Here is a 23,393-nt window from a genome sequence, read left to right as displayed (position 1 = left end):
GTCTGAGAATCCCCCAGTTTCTTCCACTGGTCCAATCCACACTGGTTTTTACAGCCAGAAGTTTTAGGGACTTATCTTTCTGGAACTGGAATGCTGGGCTGAGTGGTCCGTCATGGGGCTGGGATCCCTTGCTCCTGAGGTATCCCTCCCAATTTTTAACCACCACACATATGTGTAAGATTGCTCATTCTGCTTTTCCATGTTGTGTGTTTCCCACCCTTGCACCTGTATGGATGCATGTAACTTCTTCAATTTCTTTGTTGTGAGATTTCCATACAGCTTGATTTTCTGATGATTCTGGGTGGTAGTTGTTTTGTAGTTTAGTTGCAATTTTTGCTCTGGTTCTGCAAGGAGGTGAGCTGTGTTTACCTAAGCCTTCATTTTGACTGAAAGTCTCTCTTCTGGCCAGGAGTCTGGAGGCGTGGGCAGCACAGGGAGAGGTCCGGGGTTGTGAGGCTGGGATGCTCGGTCCTCTACTGGAGCTTGTTTGCTGCCATCTACCCAACTTCAGCACCCAGTGGGCAAGGAGAGAGCTAAAGCACTTTATACACATATTAACTGGAGTCTATATGGATTGTGCTGCAATTATTTGTTTATATTTCAGATTGACCAATAATAACTTAGACCTATTAATCTTTTTCTCTCCATTAACTAGATTATGTTTACCTCATAATCAGTGTCCAAGAAACAATTGTTGACCTAATTAATTAATATACCCCTTGAAAAGTAAAATACATGTTCACTAGTTTTGAAAGAAATTAGGTTGTTTCATTTTTTTAATTTTAAGTAATTAAAAAAAATTTTAATTAGTTGATGTATAATATTATATTAGTTTCAGGTGTACAACCCAGTCATTAGACATCATGTAACTTACTGAGTGATCATCCCCCAAAATCTAATTTCCATCTAACACTATACAGTTATTAAAATATTATTGACTATATTCCCTGTATTGTACATTACATCCCCTTGACAATTCTGTAACTACCAACTTCTATTTCTTAATTCCTTCACCTTTTTCACCCATCTTCCATCCCTCCTCTTATCTGGCAGCCATCAAAATGTTCTCTGTATCTATGAGCGTGTTTGTGTTCTGGTTGTTAATTTTGTTGTTTAGGTCTATTTTGTCTGGTATAAGTATTATTACCCCAGCTGTTGTTTGTTTGTTTCCATTTTCATGAAGTATCTTTTTCTATCCATTTACTTTTAGACTGTGTGTGTCTTTCAATCTGAAGTCAAAATCTTGTTGACAGCACATGTAAAGGTATTGTTTTGTTATCCATTCAGCCTCCATATGTCTTTTGATTGGAGGATTTAATCCATTATTGATAGATATGTATTTATTGCCATTTAATTATTCATATTTTTGTTTTTTCCCTTCTTTTTCTTAAATAAGTTCCTTCAACATTTCTTGTAATACTGATTTGGTGGTGATAAACTCCTTTAGCTTCTTCTTGCATGGGAAAGTCTTTATGTTTCAATCGTCAATGATAGCTTTGCTGGGTGGAGTAATCTTGCTTATAGGTCCTTGCTTTTCATTATTTTGAATATTTCTTGCTAAACCCTTCTGGATTGCAACATTTCTATTCAGTAATCAGCTGACAGTCTTATGTAAGCTCCCTTGAAGATATCTACTTTTCTCTTGCTGCTTTTAAGATCCTTTCCTTGTCTTTCAGTTTTGTCATTTTAATTATGATGTCTTGGTGTGGACTTCTTTGGGTTCATTTTGTTTGGGTCTCTGCACTTCCTGTACTTGTATGTGTATTTCTGTTATCAGGTTAGGGAAGTTTTCCATCATGTTTTACATAGGTTTTCTTTCTTTTCCTCTTTTTCCAATTTACTATTACTGTTCTTTTCTCTTACATTTTAAATTATATTTTCCTTTACAATTTATCACCCTTATACCGCCTGCAATCACCACACTGTTGTCCATGTCCATAAATCTTTTGTCCTTTTTGCTCAATCTCTCCAGCTCCTAACCTCCACTCTTTCCCCTGCCCCAGAGCTGTCATCCTGCTTTCTATTTATGAGTCTGTCTCTATTTTGCATGTTAGTTTAGTTTCTTCATTAGATTCCATCTACGAGTGAAATAATATGGTATTTATCTTTCTCTGACTGGCTTATTTCACTTAGCATAATGTTCTCCAGGTCCATCGATGTTGTCACAAAGACTAAAATTTTCTTCTTTTTTATAGCCGAGTAGTATTCCATTGTGTAAATCTCCCATAGTTATTTAATCCACTCACCTATTGATGGACACTTGGACTGCTTCCATGTCTTAGCAATTGTAATTAACACTGCAATGCACATAGGGTAACACAATGGAATCACTGGGTCTAAAGGCAGATACATTCTTAATTTTTTGAGGTAGCTCCATACTGCTTTCCACAGTGGCTGCACCAGTCTGCATTCCCACCAATAGCACCAAAGTGTTCTCCTTTCTCCACATCCTCAACAGCACTTGTTGTTTTATTGATGATAATCATTCTGACTAGTGTGAGGTGGTATCTCATTTTGGTTTTAATTTGAATTTCTTTGATGAGTAGTGATGTTGAGCATATTTTTGTATGTCTATTTGCCTTCTGTATGCCCTCTTTGGAGAAGTTTTCAGTTTATTGCTCTCTCTCTTTTCTTTTTGGCATCCTCATGGTGTGAATATTGGTATGCTTGAAGTTGTCCTAGAGGTTTTTTACACTATTTTCATTGTTTTGGTATTCTTTTTTCATTGTGCTGTTCTGATTGGGTGGTTTCTGATTCCTTATCTTCTATATCTCTACTTTGATTTTCTGCTTTATCTACTCCACTGTTTTTTTAAAGATTTTATTTATTTTTTAGAGGGGGGATGCAGGGAGAGAAACATTGGTGTGTGAGAGAAACATCAATTAGTTGCCTCTCATCTGCACCCCAACTAGGGACTGCGCTTGCAACCCAGGCATGTGCCCTGACCAGGAATTGAACTGGTGACCTCTTACTTTGCAGCACAATGCTCGTCCAGCTGGGCCATACTGGTCAGGGCTCTACTTTGTCATCTCAGCCAGTGCATTCTTCATTTTTGACTGTTTCTTTTTTATGTCTTCTATTTCCATTTTTGTGTTTCCTATTTCTTTGTTGAAGTTCTCATTAAGTTCACCTACTCTTCTCCTGAATTCATTAAGAATGGTTATAACCAGTGTTTTTTGAACCCTGCATCTAGTACATTGCTTGTCTTCATTTTGTTTAGTTCTTTTTCTAGAGTTTTGTTCTGTTTTTTTTGGGGGGTGGTGGTACATGTTTCTTTGTCTCCTCATTTTGGCAGCCTCCCTGTATTTGTTTCTATGTATTAGGTAGAGCTTCTAAAACTCTTAGGCTTGGCACTGTGGCTTTATGTAGCAAGTGTCCTACAGGGCCCAGTGGCACAGCCTCCTCAGTCACCCAAGCCAGGCATTCAAGGTGCACCCCCTGTGTGGGCTGTGTAAACCTCTCTGTTGTAGTTGAGCCTTGATTGTTGTTGGTACCTCAGTAGGAGGTATTTATTCCCAGGGCAATTGGTTGTGAGGGCTGGCTGTGACTATTATGGAGGATAATTTGTGCAGGGGCCCACTTCTTTGGCGCTCTGGTGCCTGCTGAATCCACCCCTTAAGTGTGTCTCTGTGAAAGAGGTTGGGTGGTACTTCTATGTGGCCTGAAGCTGTCCACCAGGTGGCTGGCTTTGGGGTCTCCCTGGAGATGCAAGCCAAGGTAATCTGTTACCTGTGCTTTGCATCGAGCCACCCAGCAATAGCTACAAAGTGATTTGCATATGACTGCCTCTGATGCTGGGCCCAGAGGTGCCCAGGAGAGGCCAAGTTATGAACTAAGGCCAGCTGCTGCTAGTGCCAGGCCTGGGGCCACTTACTGAGAATTATGGGACATGTTGAGGTTAGATGCCCTTATTTGAAAGATTTTAGGTATGTCTGAAGTATGAGCTAAGATAGGCTGCTGTATGGAAAAGCCACTGGAAATGGCTTGGAGTGGGTCCACAAGTTGGTGGGGAGAGATCTCAGAGAATCACCAGCATGGGGCAAATTGTATTAGCCAGGTTGATGGAACCTCAGACATGGTACCCGCCTGCTGGCTCTGTTCCAGAAAAGGAACAATGGCCTCTGATTACACTTCCACTTGGGAGAAAGCCTCCTCTCCAGTTCTTGCCCTAATGCTGGACAATTCAGTTCTTCCCTGTGTGTCCTAGTGCTGGAACTCAGAACAAGTGAATTGGAGTGAGTCCATGTGCAAGCTTGTAAGAGGAATTTTTGGGACTCCAGAAGGTATACAGCTCACTCAGCTATAATCTCTGCTGGTTTTATAGCCAGAAGTTATAGAAACTTCATTTCCCAGCACTTGATCTGGGGGATGGGGGCCCTGGTGTGGGCTGTGATGTTTCACTCCTTAGTGGGGGGCCTCTGCATCCAAGATATTACCCCTGATTTTTATCCAACACATGTGGGTGTAGGGCCAGTCCATTCTGTGTCTTGCCCCTCTTACCAGTCTCACTGTGGCTTCTTTTTAGCCTTAATTGTAGCACTTCTGTTCAGCTAGATTTCAGACTGTTCTGAATGATGGTTGTCCAGTAGTTTAGTAGAAATTTTGAGGTGTTTGTGGGAGGATTGAATACTGCATTTACCTATGCTGCCATCTTACTGGAAGGACTCGTTTGTACCATTTAAGTGTTGCACATGATGATAACATTGGTCTGTCTTGGAACTTTACTTTTTACAGTTGATTATCCAAATATGAAGAATGAAGGTATAATAATGCTATAATATTTATAAATTTGTTTACTTTTTGTAAATATAATTTTATATTTAACTACAAAATTGTTTGGTGTAAAAATAATATTCAACAACTTAATTGCAATTATATGGCTATTTAAAATGGTGATGTTGATCTGTATGAGTTTACATGGGAAGATGTCTATAATATATTGTTAAGTGAATAAAGAGCAGATTAGAAAACAGCAATTAATGTGTGATCTCATTTTAAAAAATAAATTCTACATGGTCATAGAAGAAAACTAGAAAAATAATAGTGAGAGTAATATATTCTTTATAATGAATGATTACAAAGGTCTAGGTATAGAATTAATTATTTTAATCCTCATATTCTCATAATTATTTTATTATTGTAATCCCCACAGTAACTCCATTAATTATTTTATTGTTAATCGTTATGTAATAATAATTATATAATTAATTAATTGCATATAAAGATATACTTAATTATATGTAAATATGTAATTAATTATATTTCTTGTCCCAGGCACTGTATTATTATAGAGATACAACTAAAAATCAGATAGACACAGTACCCAGTATTTTTTTAAAAAGTTATAGTTTACATTCACTATTACCAGTATTTTGTATCAGTTTCAGGTGTATACCATAGTGGTTAGGCAGCCCTATGGGGGGAAATACTTGGAAATGTATTCCTCCCAAAATTTCCAGTACTAACCTGTCACCATAGTTAGTAACCACAATCTTATTAACTATATTCCCCATGCTGTACTTTATATCCCTATGACTATTTGTTCTATTTTTTCAATTTTTTATTGTTGTTTTATTACAGTTGTCCCAATTTTCCCCCACTGCTCTCCCCTGCCCCCAGCCACTGCTCCCCCAGTCAGTCCCCACCCTGTTGCCCATGTTCATGGGTCATTTATACTTGTCCTTTAACTAGACTCTTTCTCTTCTTTCCTCCCCTTGTTTGTTTCATTCATTAGGTTCCTGTTATACGTGAGATTATATAGTATTTGTCTTTTGCCACCTGACTTATGTCACTTAGCATAATACTCTCCAGTTCCATCCATATATACAATGGAATATTACTTGGCCATTAAAAAGAATGAAATCTTACCATTTGCAATAGCATGGATGGACCTAGAAAGGGTATTATGGCTAAGTGAAATGTCAGTCAGAGAAAGACAAATAACATGATTTCATTTCTCTGTATAATCTAAAGAGCAATATAAATGAACATACAAAACAGAAACAGACCCATTGATACATATGAGACTGACGGTTCCCAGTGTTTTGTCATTATCCCAACTCTACAAATAAAAATGAGAGAGATTGCCCCAACATTATCAAACTTCTGCTACAATTTCTGGTTCAAGTAAACATATAGACTTACAAGGCTCCAATAGGCTACATTTATCAACAGTCTATTCAGATGGATGTAGCACAGGAACCAGTTTGTCAGAAGTCAGCATCAGGCCCCTCTTTCCTGTGGGAGTTTTTGCAGCTATTTGCACAATCTTCTAACAGCCATCATCTTTGGTCCCTCAGATGATGGCTCAGACCCAAGGGGTGAGATCCACACTGGGCAGGTATGGGAGCCATCCTGACATAAAAATGTCATTTCCCATGCAACAACTCCATAGGTACAGGGCCCAGGGACTCTGTAGGAATCACTACCACCATCACCACCATCAGGTACTGATAGTTCATTTTTCCCAGTCCAAAGGAAGTTTGCCAATCAGAGGTCATTTCAAACACAATTGATGCTGCCTAGAAACACAATTAATATTTAATTCCTATCAAATTACCAGGGAAACAGCACTAAAGAGTGAACAAAAGGTCAAATTCTTAAGAACAAGGAGAAATGGTTTTGTTAAGTAGCTTCACAATAAACAAGTGGGGGAATAGATTCAAACTTAAGTTTTCCTGACTCTAAAGCCTAGCTTCTGCAATTTCTTGGATGGTTAAAAATATAATTTCTTGGAGGAAAGCTTATAGACAATATTTACTTTCTTCTTTAAACTTCTTGAATTCTTAGATTTCCTTCTGTAATAAGCCTGAATTTCTTTATAATTAGAAAGGAATATTTTCATTAAAAAGACTAACAACATGAAAACATGCTTTTGCTATAGCATTAAGTGAAAGTAGCCAGAAAAAATGATATATAAAATGCATTGTGACTAGGATGATGTGAAAAGAAAGATGCAGATACGAAGAAGCCAAGGGCAAATATAATTGAGTCAGGATAGTTGACTTATGAAGGGCTTTTTTTCTGTTTTCCAGATTTTCTATGAAAGACTTACATTATTCTTAGAATAAAGTAAAATACAGTTCTTAAAATAGAAAAGGAAATATATTTAGCTTATAAAATATTTTCAAATGTAAAAACCCAGAAAACATCATCCTAAGGTAATAGATTTAGTTCTGTATTTCTTTGTATAGGTGAATATACTTTACATAAAATTCATGTTAGCAATTCAGAGTTCTCAAATTATCTCAAAACACACACATGGACATGAAAGATGGGAAGGTAGATTAGAAAGCAATTCTGTTCCATTCATGAAGGCCACCTATGCAGTTGTAAGCATTTTCCCAGGGCTACTGCTGTGTCTCTGTCCTGACATTACACTATATTAGTGTGTTATAGTAACTTCCCTAGGTTTGGGCTCACACGGTAGAGTGAAAATAGTATTACCCAACTCCTTTTATAGGTTACTTGCCTATATTTATTTTAGAATGTAGCTAATTAATATTTAACTTTCTTCCAAAACTCACATTTTGGGCTTTATATGATCCTTCTTTAGCCAAAGACTCATATAATCGGATAGCTGCTGTTATATTTTGCATGCCAAAATTTCCAAATAGCAAAGCATCAGCCATTTTCTCCATAGCTTTCATGTTTCCCATGTCAGCTGCTTTGGCAAAGAGTATGTAGGCTCTGTTTCAGGAATATAAAGTTAGAAGTTTGATCATCAAAAATGCAATTTTCTGTCCCCTCCTTCATGCTGCTTGTCTCTAGGACCCTGTTATGATTGTTCTTAACAATATAGTTTAGCTGAAGTCCATTACATCCCTAGATGAGTAGATGTTTTTACCCCTAGATTATTCTGTGATTATAATTGTACTATATCTGACAAATAGTGAAGCTGATAAAAAAGTAGAAATATAAGATACGTTATGTTTCAAGCTTATATACCAAGTGAAGTGAAAAATTGAGGCACTTATCCTAAAATAGCAAACTGCAAGTTTACTATGAATACTTATTTTATAAAATGAACTCTGAAATATATAACAATAAAAATCAATTAAAATAATAAAAAATGGTATGTCACATCAAGGATGTTACTAGTATGAGAACAACATCCCATTAATATTTTGAGGTAATTTTTAAAATGCAACATATTCTTCAGCAGATCAAAGCCTGGCTGTGTGAAAAAACAATAACTTAACAAAAACTGATAGTTATAAGGGCTCTAGAGTTTGACAGCCTAGGTTCAAATCCTGGCTCCATCACTTATAGTTTTGGGCAAGTTACTTACTTCCTTGTGCCTTTCTCATTTATGGAATGGGGGTATTAATAGTGCCTACTTCATAGGGTTGCTGGAAAGATTCAGTGAGATAATCCATACATAGTGTTTGGTACAGCAATGGTACAGAGAATGCACACAATACATTTAGCTACTACTACTACTACTGCGTAGGTTCTAAAATTTTATAGTATCATAATTTTTCTCTTATAATTAGTGGGTAGATGGTGTGAAAGCTCAGTGATTGCAAATATAGATGCCTTAGATTTGTCTTACATTGCATTTTCTGGGGGTTCAGAAGTCCTGGACCCATAATAGAAGTGATGGAGAGATGTGCAAGGTCAAAACTTGTGTCAGAGACACAGAGTAATTTTGGGACTGATTTTTACTACTATAACTTCCTTTTTGGTAGTGGTAAAATAAGAAAGCATTAACCTTTACCTGTGACCTTGACTCAAATATAGGAACAAACCCGTATCTACCATTGCTACCAACTCAGAAGGATTAGGTGACTCGGCTTTATACACCATCTTTCCAAGTGGATGCTAAAATAACCTGCTCTTGGTAAAAGACTGGAGCAGAATAGAATGGACAAAGAGAGATGGTACTCAGTAATATCTAGATAGGCATTAGGGTTCTGGATGGCAAAAAAACATTGTTAGAGCATGGTGGGATTCTGGGGGAACCGAAAGTGAATAAGATGGAAGGTCTCAAAGGTCAATGAATGCAAATGTCTGGCATCTAGGGATACATTTGACATCAGGATACAGACTCCTAAAGCCCTTTTGTCACATGGCTTTGCAACTGCATAGCCATATGAGATGCTCAGACTAGAAGGGCATCAACAGGACCATGGCAGACAAAACTTGGACTGAAGGAGCCAGCAGTAAAATATATCCATTCACTGGTCCTGGGGGCAGCAGTGGGTTGCAAAAGCAATCCTACTCTGTGTCTTTGATTCCAAGGGAAAGGTGGATATCTAGATCCCCTATCAGGAAAGTCAAGGTGATATAACGGATACTAGAAGCAAGACCCAAGGCTGGAGAAAGTTGGTAAATTAAGTTGGATTAAAATTGGCTACCATTTTCAAAGAAAAAAAAAAGGTAAAACTGGGAAGCAGGAACATATCCCAAAAAGAAAATTCAGAAAAACTTCTGCCAAGATGGAGGCATAGGTGGAAACACTATACCTTCTTGCACAACTGAGTTTAAAGACAACACAGTTTTAGTAACAAAAAATGCAGCCAAAACACAGAGAATTGAACTATAAGGAAGTCCAACAAGAATGAACCATTCAGCCAGACTGGTAAGAGGGGCAGAGCCAGCAGTGGAGCAGGGTCGGGCAGGAAAGATCCGCCAACCAACCCAGGCATGCAGGCAGCCGTGGGTGGATCCCAGGTGTGGGGTAGCAATGGGCGGGCCCAGTGAAGGCACAAGGCGGCTGGCTGACCGTGGTCACAGATTTGCACGCAGATAAATCAGTGGACAGACCACCCAGGCCCCAGTGGCAGGAAGCAGCAGAGGGGACCGCTATTGCCTCTCTTTGACCCCACCCCCACACACAGCGCCACAAACTGGCAACCTGGGTGGCCCCGCCCTGATGAACATCTAAGGCTCCACTCCTCCTATGTAACAGGTGCGAACAGGTCAAACACATGGCTCAACAAGAACTCAAAGCCCAGAGCTGATAAATCTAAGCGAACGAGAAATTGCCAACCTATCAGATACACGGTTCAAAAAACAGGTGATCAGGATACTGGTTGATTTTAGTCACAAATTAGAGGGACAAATGAAGGCTAAATTCATTGAAATGAAGGGAAATGCACAGGAAACCAATAGTGATGTAAAGGAAACTGGGACTAAAATCAAGGGAGTGGGCCAGAAGGAAGAAAAAACAACCAAAAAGAAAAATATGAAGAAACAAGAATTCAGAAAAATGAGGAGAGGCTTAGGAACCTCCAGGACATCTTTAAACGCTCCAACGTTCGAATTATAGGGGTACCAGAAGGAGAAGAGAAAGAGCAAGTGGAAAACATATTTGAACAAATAATAAAGCAGAACTTTCCCAAACTGGCAAAGGAAATAGACTTCCAGGAAATCCAGGAAGTACAGAGAGTTCCAAAGAAGGTGGGCCCAAGGAAGAACATACCAAGGCACATCATAATTACATTAGCCAAGATTAAAATGAAGGAGAGAATCCTAGAAGCAGCAAGAGATAAGGGGACAGTCACCTACAAAGGGGTTCCCGTCAGACTGTCAGTTGATTTCTCCAAAGACATCTTACAGGCAAGAAGAAGCTGGAAAGAGGTATTCCAAGTCAGGAAATGCAAGTACCTACATCCAAGATTGCTCTATCCAGCAAAGCTTTTATTTAGAATGGAAGGACAGATAAAGTGCCTCTCAGATAAGATCAAATTCAAGGAGTTCATCATCACCAAGCCCTTATTATATGAAATGTTAAAGGGACTTATCTAAGAAAAAGAAGATCAAAAAGACGAACAGTGAAAGGACAGCAAACTCACAGTTATTAACAACCACACCTAAAACAAAAAGCAAACTAAGAGGACAGCTATGCTAGATCAGGAGCAGAACCATAGAAATGGAGATCACATGGAGGGTTAGCAACAGGGGAGTGTGAGGAGGAGAAGGGAGGAGAAGGTACAGAGAATAAGCAGCACAGACAGTAGGTAGAAAATAGATAGGGGGGAGGGCAAGAATAGTAGGAGAAATATAGAATCTAAAGAACTTAAGACACGTGGTCATAAACTAAGGGGGGGAATGATGGGGGGTGTGCAGGGTGGAGGGGAATGAAGGGGGAAATAGAACAACTGTAATGGCATAATCAATAAAATATATTTAAAATAAAAAAAGTTCAGTTAGATATCTTGATTATCTCTGTAGGATTTGGTATTAGATACTCGGGTGGGTGCTGGGGAAGGGGGAGGCTAAATACCTCTCTAGAACACATCAGAAAATTGGTGTGGGGCAGCAGCATAGCTCCCAAACCTTCGTTGCTGATGGGGAGTAATTCTTAATGGTAGTTAACCCTGGTTGTCACTGAAGCTTCTTAACTCTTTCAGACAAGTTTGTATTTCCCTGACATGATTGCTTAACATCTGTCTCTACATCTAATAACACTGACTAATTCAGCGATTTTCCTCTCATTCATACGAAAAGGCTGAATGAATGAATGAGAGGACCAACTCCCTTCTTTCTTTTCTGACTTTGGCAGAATTACAAAGTCCTTTTGATGCTCCTTTTCCTCCTCTGTAATTTGGGGATAATAACCTGTTTAATAATATAATAGTAAGCAATGAATAATATCACACACATAAATGCCTAGAACATTAACTAGCACAGGACAGATGATTTTAAATGGCAATTGGTGATGTTGTTATAACCAGGTCCATAGTGGAGTGCCTGCCCCCATTCTCTATACTCTTATACTTGCTATGAATTTTAAGAAAGAATTCATGGACTCTGCTGTTGGCCTCTCCAGGGCTGGCTTCCTCCAGGGCCAATAGTTTGCTTAATTTGTCTGAAAACAAAAGATGCCTCCTTGGGAGTGCAGAGCCCAGCCTTTCTACCTTTGGTTTGAGACACACTTGCTTTCTTCTATCCCACATCTTCCACTTATGGGCTAGAGGACTAGAGATAAAAATAACAAATGCTCATTTCCTGGTTACTATGTGTCAGGCATTGTTCTAAGATCTCGACTATATTATTTAGGGCAATAGGAGGTTAAGTGACTTGCCCACAGTAAATGGTAGAGCTAGGATTTGATACAGAAGGTTTAACTAGAGACTCGAGGGGTGGCCTCATACTCTGCCCCTCTACTGAGGGGAGGAGATATTTCTGAACCCCTTGAAGACAAGTAGACAAGTGAAAAAATGGACACACAGCTTAGTCACTTCCCTGCTGGGTATTTGTGATCATCTCAATTTAACATCCTTGATTCCATGTTCTCAACTTTTTAATGGGGAAGAATGAAGGTCTTAACTCGTTAGTCTGTTTTGGTGATAAAATGGGATCATACATACATGAAAGTGCTTTAAAACCAGAAAGTGCTGAACAAATGCTTAGTTAGGCAGAATAGAGCATCTTAAAACAACTACTGTAATTTAAACAACACATGTTTATTATAATTTCATTTGGAATATCTAATAAAAAGCCAAAAGAGAACATTTTCACCTGAATGCTCAGGTAAGTGCCTTAATTCTGCATTTAACTTAATGTGGAGAAACCACAATCTCACATACAGTTCTATTTATTTAGGCTGATAATTTGTAGGATTCTTTAAATACCATTTGATCCTTTAAAAAAGAAAAGCTATGGGCAAATACACTTATTTGTTATTTCAATAAAATTTTAATGACAACCTACATTTTGGAGTGTTCTTTTTCTCAAGCTGGAAATTTAACTTGTTTTATGTACCTGGATAAAGACTTACTCTGCTTTTTGTTTTTGGCTTTTAGACTGCTGGAGAATCTTGATGCCCATCTTAAACAGCTGCTCGCCTTCACCTCTGAAATTTTTCTTTGCTTGCTTTCTTACTATATATGGACAAACAAGGAAAGTAACATTACTTTTGTGTTTTATATTTAAAAATAATGTGCTGGTATATTAGTTTGAGTTTTACATCCCTTATTTTTTAATCTTCATTTTAAGAAAATCACTTTACCTTTGGTCAGAAGGTGGAAACTGCTTACAAAAGCACCCTCTTCTTGTATTTTGTGAAAGGGTCTGGAGGGTGGAGAAGACAGAGATGCCTCTCATGGTAGAAGAGAAAAAGATATTCCAGTCTGGAAAAAGGATACAAAGTCCTGCAAGCTGAAGGCAGGAAGCAAGGGCTCCAAGAGAAGGGTTTGCCAGGTATACTCTAGAGGCTGGATCTTAGACCCCCAGCCTCTCAGCTCTCAGACTCCCTTATTTGAGCATGGGCTATAAATCTCAGGACTATAATATTTCAGGAGAACATGAGGAAGGAGACAGGCAATGGGCTTCTCCAAGATGACAGGTGTGCACCCAAGACTGGAGGTAGAAATTTTGCTCTGTTCAAGACCACCTTCTCCTCCCCTGGAAACTTCCTAAGATCTTTCTAGACTGTCTGAGAACTGCTGGGGATGAGCATCAGGAATAAAAAAGGGCAAAGTAAGTGTGTCACACCTAGAACCTTAGGGAAGACACAGAGAAAGAGTATCAATAATAACTCGCCTTGTGGAATGGGAGCTCAGAGTAAATTTTATAGGACTTAATAAAAATAAGGAAACAGAATTTTGCCTGCTACAGTCGTGGTATTTCTCAAATACTTATATAACACCTCACAATTTTCAAAACATTATCACCACTTTACAGAAGGGGAAATCTGGTTAGCATTATAGTCCTCCACCCCACTCCAACACACACACACTCTTCTGCAAACTCACAGTGCCTCTTGAAGTCTATTACAACACTCCATGAAACCTCTGATTAGATGAACCCCTTGTGAAGCCATTTTAAAGGAAAGGCATTCTGGGATTTGATGCCTCATTAACAAGACTGCAAAGAACTTTAAGTGCTTCTTATTTTTCTTCTACCTGATAATCTCTCAGAATTGTTCACTTTGTTATTCAATCAATCTACTAATACCAGGCATTTTAGCATCTAATTTCTGCTTTGAGTTATATGAGTGTTATTTATACTCATGCTTAAGGAGGAAAGATGATCAGAAAAAGTCTATTAATCTGTGTATGAAATAGGAATTGTTCCTATTACCATGCTTTCAAAGAGCAAGAATACATTTTGAAAGGTTTACTGCATGCATATATATATATATAAGAATAATGATTTACCACTACAGCTTTCTACCCATGGCTTCTACTTTTTATTTGTAACCCATGTTGTGCTGACCAAATATACTAAAATTTGAGTTTTCTTTACTATAAGAGGGCTCAATTATCAGATAAAGTTATCTGACAATACTTTAATTTTCTTTTTATTATTTCCAAATTTGGAAAAGGCAGTCAGGAAATGATTTGAGAGCACTCTGAACTTAATGTAAAGGACCTTCATGAGTCTGAAGTCCTCTGAATGGCCAACTAAGGACTCTGTTGTTCTATACTTATAGTGGCTGTAAGCAGACTGAAGTGTTGGGATAGACAGTAGGAATAAAAGAGGTCAGAGTAGGTGTGCCAGAGAATGATGTAAGACAGCAGCACATGTGAAATGTGCTCCAATTAGATGATTTTATATTTTAGTGTTTGTTGGAGACATAAGTTGTAGAGAGTAATTGACATTTTATTACTTCTGCAGTCTTATCACTATACCATATCTAACTTGGATACTATAACAGGCTCAATTGTGTCCCCCAAAATTTATTTGTTGAAGTTTCAATCCCCAGTAATTCAGAATATACCTTTACTTGGAAATAAGGTCTTTAAAGAAGTGATTACATTAGAATGAAGCCATTGGGGAAGGGCCCTAATTCAATATGACTGGTGTCCTTATGAGAGGAGGAAGAGACACCTTGGGCATGCAGGCACAGAGAAAAGACCATGTAAGAATGCAGTGAGAAGGTAGCTGTCTATAAGGCAAGGAAAGAAGCTATAGAATGAAACCAACTCTGCTAATCATAGACTTTTAGCCTTCAGAACTGTGAATAAAGAAATTTCTGCTGTTTAAGCTTCTCTCTTTGTGCTATTTTGTTATGGCATACCCAGCAAACTAACACAGATGCCAACTCCTCATCACATGGAAAACAAGATGCCCCTTCTCCCCATTAGAAGGAATGTATCCAAACCTCAACTTTCCATCATATCAGTGGCTACATTTTAAATGTAGGAGGGACTACAGTTTCCCATGGGCCCCTAAAGTCTCTAGGTGCTAGACATATGATTTTCCCAGGCAGCCAGATGCCCAAGTAGCTTACATCTGAGAAGGCTATTTTGTTTTTATGATTGTACTCTAAGTAAGCAATGTAGCAGATAGACTGCCCATGTATGCAGCAATCCCGGGACCCAATTCACCTCTCTATGGGATGATGGGAGAACTGGGAACCTATGCCTTCTCATGCTGACCCTTCAGCCATAAATTTCCCTTATCAAGTCTATGCCTTAATCCCTATCACTTGTCCTTGTGGAATTCATGCAGACTCTTGTTTATGATGACAAAAAGCAAATATTTGGAACAAAAGGGGTCTACTTTCTTGTTTCAGATGTTAATAAGAAAGAGGACAGCTGGAGACAACTTATTCTCTGTCTTTCATTCATTTAAATTTACATATTCATTTAGTTGGTATGAATTCAACACTTACCATGTGTTAGACACAGTGCTAGATATTGTATTCACACATATGATCGAGACACTGTCTCACCCTGGCAATGGAGATAGACATTACAATGCCATGTGGTAGACACTATGTAATAAGGCACTGTGGGAGTACAGGAGTGTTCTTTGTAAGTAGCACAAAACTAATCTGGTCAACATAAGCAAAAGGAACTTATTGAGGGGGTGTTGAAGGCTCATAGAATCAGTGGGGTTGGTCGGAAATCAAAAGCATCAATTCCTGGAAGCAGAAAGGCAGATGCTGGTGTGGGATGGACTAGAATCCAATCCCTTTAGGACTTTTTTTCCTCTCTGCTCTGGACTTCATGGAGGGCAAAGAACTAGAATCTTATGAATCTAGTTAGGGAAGACAAGGCTTCTTATTATATTCCTAACAATGTATCCACTAGGGAATACCTAATTCCTTAAAAGGAACTTGGGGTGGTGAGAAAAGTGAAATGGGTGATGGAAAGCTCCCAGTTAGCAAATGCCCACTTCAGGCATATTTCCTTGGCTAAGAGAAATAATCTTCACAGGTGAAGTGACATGTTAGAGAGTTCTTGAAAGGTAGGTAGGAGTTTGTCATACCAAGAAGATGAAACTGGCATTTTATTTGGAGGAAATAGTCTATGCAAATGAACCATGGATACGAAATTATGGGAGGCAGGTGTCAGTGTGGCTTGAATGAAGAATGAGGGCTTGAGTGACATGGTTCGTCAGGCATTGCAGGCTGGCTGTGGAAGGAAATCATACTGAAAGAGTCCTCAGAGGAGTAAAGAGGGAGTGAGAGGGGGGACTTGAGGTAATTGTGAAGGTGAAGGCAGGTTTGGTTGGAGAAAGAGAAAAGTGGCAGGAAGGGGACTTTGATCAGAGGTTATTTTGAAGTTTGAAATCATATTAGTGAAATACCTCTACATGTGGCTGGTAAAAGGCTGAGGAGAAATAGAGACAAAAATGACTGGAATTAAGGAGGTTTAGGAGATAAGACAAGGTCTTCAACATGGATATTTAACCCTTCAGGTACTGGTGGCTAATGGTCACTGACTAATGTGGGGGTAAAACAGCCCAAACCCCTTGCATATGGGCAGGAGCAATCCTTTAGGGCAATTCACTCTTCAAAGCTCTAAACTTCTGAAAGCCTATCTTTGCTTAGCTCTTCCCTCGCCTTATCCTTCATTCTGCACTTTTTCAGAGGTTGTACCACAAAATCTAAAACCTTTATATTTAAATAAATACCATCTAAATCATCTAGAAAAATAAAAGGAAATAGAATAATTTATTATTTTAAATCTCAAGTTACAATTAACATCCTGAACCACGTAAAGAATGACTGAGTGGACTTTCGGCCAAGATGGAGGCATAGGTAGACATACTGTGCCTCCTCGCACAACCAAAAGAAGGACAACAACAATTAAAGAAATAAAAAAACAACCAGAAACTGACAGAGAATTGAACTGTATGGAAGTCCAACAACCAAGAAGTTAAAGAAGACACATTCATCCAGTCTGGTAGGAGGGGCAGAGACAGGCAGCTTGGGTGGAGAGGACTCACAGCAAAGTGGTGGCTGGGGAACCCAGTGAGGTGGTGGATTGTGGAATGAGGCATGGAATGAAAGGCAGATGGTGGACCAGGCAGTCAAACATTTGTGCACAGATAAACCAGGTGAAACTGGGGAGTGAAACACCACTCAACCCAGAGTCCCAGTGGCGGGAAATCAAGCCTCAAATCATTGATTAAAAAGACCTGTGGGGCATTGTGGTGCCAGAAGAAACTCCCAGCCTCACAGGAGAGTTTGTTGGAGAGAACCACAGGGGCCCAGGATGTACACAACCCACCCCCCACAGGTCTCAGCATCAGAAGGGCCCAGTTTGCTTGTGGGAAGCGGCAGAGGGGACTGAAATCTGAGAGAAAGCAGAGCAAGTACCATTGTTCCCACTCTGACCTCTTCTCCACATACAGTGTCACAAACCAGTGACAGGGGTTGCCCCAACCTGGTGAACACCTAAGGCTCCACCCCTCATTACATAACAGGTGGGTCATGACAAAAAAAAATGGCCCAAACGAAGGAACAGATCAAAGCTCCAGAACAAATAAAACTAAGCAACAAAGAAGTAGCCAACCTATCAGATGCACAATTCAAAACACTGGTGATCAGGATGCTCACAGAACTGGTTGAATTTGGTCAAAAATTAGATGAAAAAATTAAGTCTATGCTAAGAGAAATAAAAGAAAATGTACAGGGAACCAATAGTGATGGGAAGAAAACTGGTACTCAAATGAACGGTGTGGACCAGAAGAAAGAAAGAAACAACCAATCAGAAAAGAATGAAGAAACAAGAATTCAAAAAAATGAGGAGAGGCTGAGGAACCTCCAGGACATCTTTAAACGTTCCAACATCTGAATTATAGGGGTACTAGAAGGGGAAAAGGAAGTGCAACTAGTGGAAAACTTATCTGAACAAATAATAAAGGAGAACTTCCCCAATTTGACAAAGAAAATAGACTTCCAGGGAGTCCAGGAAGTTCAGAGAGTCCCAAAGAAGTTGGACCCAATGAGGAACACATCAAGGCACATCATAATTACATTAGGCAAGATTAAAATGAAGGAGAGAATCCTAGAGGCAGCAAAAGATAAGGGGACAGTCACCTACAGAGGAGCCCCTATCAGGCTTTCAGCTGATTTCTTAAAAGAAATGTTACAGGCAAAAAGGGGCCAGGAAGAAGTATTCCAAATCATGAAAGGCACCTACATCCAAGATTGGTTTATCCAGCAAAGCTTTCATTTAGAATGGAAGGGCAGATAAAGTGCTTCCCAGATAAGGTCAAGTTCAAGGAGTTCATCATCACCAAGCCCTTATTATATGAAATGTTAAAGGGACTTATCTAAGAAAAAGAAGATAAAAAACACATACAGTAAAATGACAGCAAACTCACAATTATTAACAACCACACCTAAAACAAAAACAAACACAAACTAAGCAAACAACTAGAACAGGAGCAGAACCACAGAAATGGAGATTACATGGAAGGTTATCAACAGGGGAGTGGGAGGGGGAGAGAGAGGGAAAAGATGCAGAGAATAAGTAGCACAGATGGTAGGTAAAAAATAGACAGGGGGAGGGTAAGAATGGTATGGGAAATATAGAAGCTAAAGAACTTATGACACATGGAGATGAACTGAAGGGGGGCAATGTGGGTGGGAGGGAGTGTCTAAGGTAGAGGGGAGTAAAGGGAAGAAAATGGGACAATTGTAATAGCATAATCAGTAAAATATATTAAAAAAGCATGAGTAAGAAATTAACAATTGAACTATATTTTAATCTAAAATCAGGTGCTTTCATCATAAAATGACACAAAGTGATAAAAATGGGAAAGTCTTTACTCTGTAGAAAATCTTGTCTATACAGACACTACATCTTTCTTATCTAAATTCAATTGTATTTAATATAAATCAATTTCAGCTTCTGATTTTCTAAATAATACATTAGAAGAGATCTTCACATTTGCCTTTAATGTGTAACAATCCCAGATAAGGAGGGAAAATAATTAACTGCTACCAAAAATAACATTCCATCCTAGAAAGAATGACTCAGAAAAGAATTAGGGCAGACATAGATGAAATCAACTGAAATGCACTTGAATAAGAGCACAGATGTTTACAAATATCAGATTTATTCATACGGTCTCCAGATCATTGTTGGCAAACATAAGTATCTTCACTTGCATTGTTAGGACTCCTAAATACTTATAGATAAACTGTATTATGAATAAAATAAAATTTTCCTCTTTAAATATCTGCTAAGCAAAATTTGAAATAACAAGATTCTGACTCAGATTTAACTCACTATCTGAAACTCTGAATTTGGCAGAGAGAAGCATGGTTTATAAAACAAGTGAAGAATCAAAACCAATGTATATTATGTTATCACAGGAATAACATTGTAAAGCACTTAGGCACCAGGCAGTTTTCATTGATTGTAAAAGGAAGAAGTTGTACCCATTTATGATAAAAACACTCAGCAAAGTGGGAATAGAGGGAGCATTCCTTAATATAATAAAGGCCATATATGAGACACCTACAGCCAATGTCATACTCAAGGGCAAAAATTAAAAGCTTTTCCACTAAGATCAGGAACAAGACAAGGATGTCCATTTCCACCACTTCTATTCAATATAGTTTTGGAAGTTTTGGCCACAGCGATTAGGCAAGAAAAAGAAATAGAAGGCATCCAAATAGGAAGGAGGAAACAAAACTGTCACTGTTTGCAGATGACATGATAGTGTACATGGAAAATCCTATAGACTCTACAAAAAAACTGCTCGAACTAATTAATGAATTTGGCAAAACAGCAGGATACAAAGTCAATATCCAGAAATCAAAGGCATTTTTGTATACTAACAATGAATCAGCAGAAGCAGAAATCAAGGAAAAAATCCCATTTGATGTAGCAAAAAGAAAAATAAAACCTACCAAGGAGGTAAAAGACCTGTATGCAGAAGACTACACAGCACTGAAGAAAGAAATAGGCAAGACACAAACAAATGGAAACATATACCTTGTTCATGGATTGGAAGAATTAACATCATCAAAATGTCCATACTACCCAAAGCAATATACAGATTCAATGCAATACCTATTAAAGTACCAATGGCATATTTCACAGACATAGAACAAACACTTCAAAAATTTATATGGAACCATAAATGACCCAGAATAGCAGCTGCACTTTTGAGAAAGAAGAACAAAGTAGGAGGGATCACAATACCTGATACCAAACTGTATTACAAGGCCACTGTAATCAAAACAGCCTGGTACTGGCATAAAAACAGGCACATAGACCAATGGAACAGAACAGAGAGCCCAGAAATCAACCCAACTCTCTACAGTCAATTAATATTCAACAAAGTGGGCAGTAACATAAAATGGAGTAAAGATAGCCTCTTCAACAAATGGTGCTGGGAGAACTGGACAGCTATGTGCGAAAAAAATGAAACTTGAGCACAAACTTACACCATACACCAAAATAAATTCAAGGTGGGTAGACTTAAATATAAGCCGTGACACCATTAAAGTTCTAGAGGAGAACATTGGCAAGAAAATCTCAGATATTTCACGCAGCAACATTTTTACGGATATGTCCCCTAGAGCAAGGAATATAAAGGAAAGAATAAACAAATGGGATCTCATCAAAATAAAAAGCTTCTGCATGGCTAAAGGAAACAGTATTAAGTTAAAAAGACAACCAATTGTATGGGAAAACATATTTGCCAATAATACCTCAGACAGAGGTTTAATCTCCAAAATATACAAAGAACTTACAAGACTCCACTCTAAGAAGACATCGAACCCAATTAAAAAATGGGAAAAGGACTTGAACAGACACTTCTCCAAGGTGGACATACAGAATATTCAGAGACACATGAAGAGATGCTCAATATTGTTAGCTATCAGAGAGATACAAATTAAAACCACAATGAGATACCACTTTACACCGGTCAGGATGGCTATCATAAACAAAGCAACAAACAACAAATGTTGGAAAGGTTGTGGGGGAAAGGGGTCCTTAGTTCACTGTTGGTGGGATTGCAGACTGGTACAACCATTATGAAAAACAGTATGGAATTTTCTCCTCAAACTAAAAATGAACCTGCCTTTTGACCCAGCAATTCCACTGCTAGGATTATATCCTAAGAATTCTAAAACATCAATATCAAAGAACCTATGCACCACAATGTTCATAGCAGCACAATTTACAATAGCCAAGAGTTGGAAGCAACCTAGGTGCCCGTCAGTAAATGAATGGATCAAAAATTGTGGTACATATACACAATGAAATTCTATGCTGCAGAGAGAAAGAAGGAGCTACTACCCTTTGCAACAACATGGATGGAACAGAAAGCATTATGCTGAGTGAAATAGGCCAGGTGTTGAAAGCAAAATAGCATAGGATCTCACCTTTAACAGGAAGCTAAACAACAAAACAAAGAAGCAAGCAGAATAAAAACAAAGACACTGAAATAGAGAACAAGGGGACAGTGACCAGAGGGGAGAGGGAAGGGAATTTAAGGGGGAAAAAGGGGAGGGATTTGGAGGAACAAATATGAAGGACACAGGGATGAGAACTAAGGGGGGTGGAAATGGGAGGGAGGTGGGGAGCATGGGGGCGGCTGGGATGGGAGAAATAGACAAAAAAGTGTACTTGAAAAATAACTAAATAAAATAATAAAATAAATAATAAAATAAATAAATAAATAAATAAATAACAAATAAAAAAAGGAAGCAGTTGTTATCATTCCAATTTTATAAATAAGGAGATGTAGGCACAGAGAGGTTAAGTAGCTTGTCCAAGGGCATATAGTTGGTACTTGGCAAATGAGGACTCAAATCTAGGCAGTCTGACTCAAGGGTCTGTGCTAATAATGCTGCTTCTCAGAGTCACATAATATGCAGAACCATATGATAAATGAAAGAAACTATCAACTGGTGAAAAATTTGCAATTTTGGGTCCAAAATATATTTTAAAAATAAATTTATTGTAATTTATTCTAAGTATTTTAGGCAATGTGTTGTTTATTTATATAGTAATATTTTATCTGATATTGAGAAATGTTTCATATAAACCACTTTTCACATTAGATGAATCATATCTTTTTATTTTGACTGTTTTCTGATGTAAATCTGTGTAAGAAATACAATATATAAATCCACTTTTCCCAGCAGAATATAATGGGTATGATTTAACCTGGTTTTGATTCAGAGCATCATTATACACACTAAATAGTGTTTGGTTTGGAAATGATCATGTAAGAAGCCAGTGCCTGTTGGGAGGCCTTGGATAATGGTAAGCTCTTCAGTAATGAGAGGGAACAGAGGGGCCAACAGAAAGATGGAGGAGACATGCTGCACTCATGGCTCTCTGAGGGCCAAGAGTGCCTGCTAAAGTGGCTGGGTTGACACTTAGCTGCTTATTTGTACCACCTTAGGTTACTGTTTTTCAAAGGGTGTATAAAATAATTTTAAGTGGTACACATACAAGCCAAAATTTTGATAGTTCATATATTTAATACATTCATATGTAGATACTCTTTGAGGCAAGTGATACTAAGCTCTGTTTTTTCTTGAAAAATTATTGTGAAATATTTCAGTCATACAAAAAAGTCCAGAGAGTACATATTACCTTTTCCTTTTACATGTACAATTTAATAGGTGGTAACATTTTGCCTTGTTTGTTTTAGGTATCCCTGTATGGACATACCCATAGTCTCTTCTCAAAATTCTTTTTTTAAAGATTTTTTATTGTTATTCTATTATAGTTGTCCCATTTTTTCTCCCCTTGCCCTCCTCTGCCCATGTGTCCCTACTCCCACAGTCAATTCCCATACTGTTGTCCATGTCCATAGGTCATTCTTGTATGCTCTTCAGTCCCTTCCCCTTCTTTCAACCATTATCCCCCTCCCATCTCCCCTTGGGTCATTGTCAGTCTGTTCCACGTTTCCATGCCTGTGGTTCTACTTCGTTCATTAGTTTATTTTGTTCATTAGATTCCTCTTATACATGAGATCATATGGTATTTGTCTTTTACCAACTGGCTTATTTCACTTAGCATAATAGTCTCTAGTTCCATCCATGCTGTCCCAAGAGGTAAGAATTCCTTCTTTTTTACGGCTATGTAGCATTCTGTTGTGTAAATGTACCACAGCTTTTTTATGCACTCATCTACTGATGGGCACTTAGGCTGTTTCCAACACTTGGCTATTGTAAAATAACATTGCTATGAACATAAGGGTGCATTATATTCTTTTGAATGGGTGAT

The 23,393-nt window shown here is 38.3% G+C and overlaps 1 protein-coding gene across 1 annotated transcript in view; it reads right to left on the bottom strand.

Moving 5' to 3' along the window:
• The window catches only part of SEL1L2 (SEL1L2 adaptor subunit of ERAD E3 ligase), a 125,210-nt gene that overhangs the window by 86,246 nt on the left and 15,571 nt on the right, over window positions 1–23,393 (bottom strand). The window contains exons 2-3 of the mRNA XM_053671158.1: window positions 12,728–12,830; window positions 7,527–7,689 (exon numbers count right to left, since the gene is read on the bottom strand). Coding sequence (XP_053527133.1) covers window positions 7,527–7,689; window positions 12,728–12,777 — 213 coding nt within the window. The 5' untranslated portion in view covers window positions 12,778–12,830. The remainder of the gene's footprint in view (window positions 1–7,526; window positions 7,690–12,727; window positions 12,831–23,393) is intronic.

Source organism: Artibeus jamaicensis, unplaced genomic scaffold (genome assembly GCF_021234435.1).
Source record: "Artibeus jamaicensis isolate MK-2021 breed Jamaican fruit bat unplaced genomic scaffold, CSHL_Jam_final contig_685, whole genome shotgun sequence".
NCBI lineage: Eukaryota > Metazoa > Chordata > Mammalia > Chiroptera > Phyllostomidae > Artibeus > Artibeus jamaicensis.
This window is presented reverse-complemented; position numbering and strand designations above follow the sequence as displayed.